At 43.0% G+C, this 6,094-nt stretch overlaps 1 protein-coding gene across 1 annotated transcript in view; it reads right to left on the bottom strand.

Annotated features, from left to right (window-relative positions):
- Window positions 1-2,972: 2,972 nt before the first annotated feature.
- The window catches only part of LOC101982191 (killer cell lectin-like receptor subfamily B member 1B allele C), a 13,881-nt gene continuing 10,759 nt past the window's right edge, over window positions 2,973-6,094 (bottom strand). Inside the window, exon 6 of the mRNA XM_013355499.2 lies at window positions 2,973-3,178. Within this exon, the coding sequence (XP_013210953.1) occupies window positions 3,055-3,178 (124 nt within the window). The 3' untranslated portion in view covers window positions 2,973-3,054. The remainder of the gene's footprint in view (window positions 3,179-6,094) is intronic.

Here is a 6,094-nt window from a genome sequence, read left to right as displayed (position 1 = left end):
CGTGAAAGTAAAAACTTCATAAAGCAATGTCTTGCATTGCTGGATCTAGGGAAAGAAATGTGCAAAGATGCCTAAGAAGGCAGGGGCCCTGACAGGATTCACAAAACACTATCAAGACACACACTGACGTGCTGGGGCAAGCCATAGGGGCCCCGCCTTTAATCCCAGCACTAAAACCATAGAGGCAGGACAATCTGAAGGCCATCTTTGAACTGATAGCTAATAACTAATTAAATCCCCTTATCTCTTCCTTTTCCGTCCCCATCCTTGAAAATTAAAAGTAAACCATTTCAGTTTTTCTTTTATCAGGACATAGGCACAGAATAGGATTGTATAACGGTATAGTGGATGTGTCTCGAATTTTTGAGGACTCCCTTGCTGTTGTACAGAATGGCCACGACAGCTTTCATTCCCACCAGTGCAGGCACTTGATCTTTTCTCCGTATCCTCATGAGCACTCATCTCTGTTTTGTTTTATAATTGAAAGAAGGCAGGCTTGGAATTGCATCCTCTGGATGTGACTTAGAGGTGCAGATAGTTTCTGTGGATAAACACTGACTCCGATCTGACAGGGCTCAGTGGCAGCCTGTGGCATCTGAATTAGACCTGAGGTTTCACAAGCCTTCCTGGTGGAATTTCACCTCCATAGCTGGAGTTCAGAGATGATCTCAGTAGGATCCGATCCAATAGTAAATTAAGGCTGCAGCGGAAATGATGGAGACAGGAAATCTAACTATTTGGGGTCATGGGAAAACATTCCATCCAATGTGCCTTGAGGGTCACTTGATTTCATATGTAATATCTGTGTGAGGGGGATGACTCAGGAGCCATCAGGAAGGACTCAGCTGTCATAAACAGTGCCAAAAAGTTGTCTCTAGCAATACTATACCAAGTTGTTAGCAATACCATGCCAAGTTGTTAGCAATACCATGCCAAGTTGTTACCAGTAGTAGGTGAGCGTGCAAATGATAATTAATGGGACTATTTCCTTCAGATTTGTGCTCTATGGTGTCATTGTGTTACTGAAAAGACGAAGGTAACACCGTGCTGTCCCAACACGACTCTGTGCCTGCCTGGTCACTTCAACAGTCAGATTCACGGTGTTGAAGATTCTGGGGCTGTCCACTTGACTATGATTTGGATATATTGTGTCTGGAAGATACAGACTAGCCTTGTAAACGATGAAGATGTTACTAGGCAACTCTAAATTCCTCACCACTTATATACCCCTCCCAAACACTGATGTAATTATAGTTTTGTCTTTTTAATTGCTGTACTCCTGAGCTCAGGTACCAAGAAACATCCAAGAGGTGTGAGTCCATTCATGCATGGCTATTAATTAATAAAGGTTTTAACCGTTTAATTAGTTTTTCTTTTTTTTTTTTAAGGTTTACTTATTATGTATAGGGCTCTACCTGCATGTATGCCAGTAGGCCATAAGAGGGTGTCAGATCTCATTATGTGGTTGCTGGGAATTGAAGCTCTAACCTCTGAGCCAACTCTCCTGCACCACGTTTGTGCTTGTCAGAAACTATCTCATGTGGACCATTTCATCACCAGGTATCTTAGTCAGGGTTTTGTTGCTATGATAAACACCATGACCAAAAACAAGTTGGGAACGAAAGGGTTCATTTCAGTTTATAGTTTACAGTAAGCCTTGGAAGGAAAGTCAGGCAAAGAACTCAGGGCAGGAACCTGGAGGCAGGAACTGAAGTAGAAGCCAAGGATGCAGGCTGCTTACTGACTTGTTCCTCCAGGCTTACTCGGTTTGCCTTCTTATACTATGCAGGATCACCTTCTCAGGGGGGTTACATCATCACCTTCAGTGGGGGCCCTGTCATATCAATCATTAATCAAGAAAATGCCAGCCAGTCTAGCTTACACTCCAGTTTCATGGAGGTGTTTTCTTAACTGAGTTTCACTCCTGGCAGATGAGCCTGGCTTGTGTCAGGTTGGTAAAAGGTTAACTAACACCGGGTAAAGATTTATTTTTCCATTTTGTCTTTCCACAGACAGAAGTCAGCTAAGACACAGTTTAAGCTCAGGTTTATTTAGCAAAGCAAAGGAACTCAAAGCAATAACAAACTCCAGAACAATATCAAAGCAGGCGAGACTGGAGGTGGCTGGCAGCGCACTGGGCTCTACATGGTGTATGTTTTTAATGTTTCTGATGGTCCCCTCTCTCTTATACCAATATCAAGTTCCTCCCTTTGGGAGCCAGCTTCATTTATCTTACTCTGCTGAAATTGTTCCAGGGCCAAGATGTCTGCACGGTTATCCCTTGCCTGCTCATCAGCACAATCGTGGGTGGCATCTAGGGTCAATGGAAAAGTCCCCTGGTGCCTTAGTCTCTTACATGGCAGGAGGAGCCCAGCTGCAGGTTCAAAGGTCTCTGTCCACAAAGGAGCATTGCAATATCAGGAGAAACAGCAACCAAGACACAGCCATAGTCCCTTTGATTGCCTCCCTGGTAAGGAAGAAGCTCATCTCTGCCAGTTATGGAGCTGTGAAACTCAACGCCAAGATGCCAGCATTGGCCCAGGGTCTGCTGGTGCATCATGTCCTGGTGGGGACGTCACATGACCAGAGCTCAGTTTACCTAAGGTTTTGTAGGTGCCATTCAAACCACTGTCAGGCCTTTCCCCAACCCCTTAACCACTGCTTCTGGGTCAGGCAAGAGCAAAGGCTTTCATCAGTGTGGGCTTGGCCGAGGGGGTGGAGAGAAGAGGACTCTGCAGTTTTCTGCAGTATTCTCAGGAACAGAGAGACGACTATCTCAGGGACAGAGACCAGCGAAGGTCACACAGACTCCAGGGTTAGAATCCAGTGCCCCTCAGCTTGCCTGGGCTTCTTTCCACAGAGCACCTCTCTTAGAATGGCAAATCAGCATCATGTCCCCTTTACAGAATAAAGAAACCGGACAAGGGTATCTGGAAGAATCACAGCGATTTTCTGTACACTGGGTTGGCCGCAGCCTAGACAGAGTGAGTGCAGAGATCTGTATGGTAAAGTAATGGAGACGGGATTCGCAGTCAGGAGTCATTACACCTGGTTTCAGAGACGTTTTGGTTCATTCTGGCAGATCCACATGTTGTCTGAAGCACAGCTTTCAGAAACCACTTTATCCTTTGAGATGGCGACACAGCTGTTCAGTTTAGCATCACCGGTGATGTTCAATCTGAATAGGAAGAGAACAGCCACTCTTAGTGTTTAGGATTTTCTCATCGTTATCTTGAGTTAGTCATGTTTTCCTCTGGACTTCAAAGGACTGTAGAATACAGAGTTCTTAGTCATAGTAAACATAGAGTAACAACATGTACCAACATTAAAGATGCAGGTTTGTGTGATAATTTACAACATTACATATGACTGGAGAAGAATTCATGCAGCAAATAATAATAATAATAACAATAATAATAATAAACATTTATATGATATAAAAAAGGAGAAGCCTTAGAAACACATTTGAATCTTATTCTACTGCTAACATCTCATGCAAGGAAAAAAGCTGCCTCAATTTGCTGAGGTTTGGTCTCCTAAATATGTAGGCTATAACCAGCCTATACTTGGGAAGTAGCTCATGTATACATGAAAACGTGACAACAGCTAAAGACAGTTTGTGCTTAGTGGTTCTACAGACTCTCAGCGTCCACAGAGGAAAGAGGCTAAGACTGTGTGACGGTTGTGGTCCCTTTATTCCCTGGCAGTATTTGACTTAGTAGTCATACATGGCTCCCGTGGCTCCCATGGTACACTGCAGGTGTGAACCATACAAGAATTCAAACACAGCGCAGGTGAAATTAGAGTTAACTGTAAGGACGAGATGAGTTCAAAATGCACTGACTTATGGTAAACAGAAAGGGGTGTGTGACAGTGGGCGGGACTTCCTCCCAGATGCCCTCTTTCCTTTGGTCATTTCTTCAGGGAGCCCTTTGGGTCTGAGAGAGAAATCGCTCTCACCCAGCTGCCTGGATGCCAGTCATACCATAGACTCCCTCCACTGTAAAGGTCCTTTGTCTTATTTCTTCCAGTTTTAAAGATGATTTCCTTAGGACTGATCTGTTCAAAATGCCTTTGAGGCTTCCTAGGCCTTCGCCTACCAGGTCATTGGAGACCTCTAACATTATTTTATTAATTTCTCAAGTAATCATGCAGGGAAAATGATTACTTTTTCCTTATCTGAAAACCAGGGTCAAAGCTAAAACAAAAGCAGGGCTTAAACAATGCTCTTTCTGCTGTACTTACGTGAGAGCTATCATATAATCAAAGTCTCATTTTACACTCAGGGCAAAAATGACAGATGGACTGAGTTTACTCCATACTCTTTATGTGTCTTACAATTTTATTATCACTGTGAATCACAATAAAATAAACATGTTACATAATATACATGCACATCCATGTGCACAAGTATGCGCGCACATACAAATGAACACACACACACACACACTCACACAAAGAAAAGTGTTATGCAGGCTTCTAGGTAAGAAGAGTTAAAAATGTCCAACTTAGCTGTGGATCCCACAGATTACAATAACAACCTTCTTAAACCACTGGAGCAATAGTGGCAATTCTATTATGGAAGTAACCAACCACTCTCTGTTCTGATTGGATTTGAGGCCCACTCAACAGGATGGAATTCATGTCTGTACTGCAAGTCTGGTCAAACCCATATGGGAACACACTACAGTTGCATTGCTAGATGAATATGTTTCAAATTGCCTTCCAAATATATAAGTTTTATTGCAGATTATTGCTGCTCTCAGTCTCTTTTGCACAGAAACTTCTTTTTGCAGTAAGGAGTCATTTGACAACTGGAAGTGGTCACTGAGTACTCAGCCCTAAGTGGGACAGGGAACATCATGGAAAGGGGCAGAAAGAATGTAAGAGCTAGAGGGTGGGGACGATGTCTACGATGTGTCTTCTGAACTTGACGTGGCTGATGCACTCATGAAGCCACTGCTGCTATGATCCCCTGCACAAGACCTGCACAGACTGGGACTGGATGGCAAACTTCCCATCATTGGTAGAAAGGGAGATCTGAGACCCCAGACTGAGGATACAGGCAGTTAATTGCTGGATGAGGAGATGTACATTTCTTCAATGACATAGCCGTTATTCATTTGCCTATTCTTCAGGGACTAACCCCCAGTTCATTTCATGCAAGCAAGCAAAATAAACTCAATGGATCACACACACACACGCACGCACACACACACACACACACCACACACTCTTTCTCTGTCTGTCTCTATTAGTCTCTCTGTGTCTCTCATTCTTTCTCTCATTCTCTCTCTCTCTCTCTCTCTCTCTCTCTCTCTCTCTCGCTCACACACACACACACACACACACACACACAAACACAAACACAAACACACAGTTGTATAGCAATTTCCTCTGAAATGAAAAATTCCATCCTGGAGGGAAACTCCTTCAGATTCAGAAAGTTCTAAAGGGAAGTTCCCTAAAACTCAGAAAATAAACAATTCACAAGTCTTAACAAGCTCCTGAAACTGATCAGACGCAGGAAACATTTTATACCCAAAGGTTATATGAACAGTAAGGACTGGTGAGAAGTTCTCTCACCAGTTGAACTGCCTACAAGCTCTGCAAAGAGCCTGAAGGTTCCAGCTCTGATGTGTTGTTACCAGTTTGGGGAGAGTTTTCAGTAATCTTCTGCCTTTGTGTCATTTATGTTCTGTAAACACTCCCTCATTCATACTCTTACAAGTAATTCCACTTAACTCACTGGTTTGCCAGGGTGTGCTTGGGTAGTATTGTTATTTTGATCTGTCATTGGTTCCCTATCTGGGGTCAGTAGACATTTATTCACATCTCCACAAAAATAATGTCACATAACTCTCTCTCTCTCTCTCTCTCTCTCTCTCTCTCTCTCTCTCTCTCTCTCTTTCTCTCTCTTTCTCACACACACACACACAGTAGGAGAGGAATTTGAGAAATTTGTTGGGAATAAGAAGAGTTTTAGTAGAAGAGATAGAAGGAAACGTTACATGAAAATGACACAAATTCACTGAATATTTGGATGAAATTAGTAAGGAACATCTCACAAATCAAACCTTGCTTTGTATGAAAA

This window comes from Microtus ochrogaster, unplaced genomic scaffold (genome assembly GCF_000317375.1).
Source record: "Microtus ochrogaster isolate Prairie Vole_2 unplaced genomic scaffold, MicOch1.0 UNK142, whole genome shotgun sequence".
NCBI classification, from domain to species: Eukaryota; Metazoa; Chordata; class Mammalia; order Rodentia; family Cricetidae; genus Microtus; species Microtus ochrogaster.
This window is presented reverse-complemented; position numbering and strand designations above follow the sequence as displayed.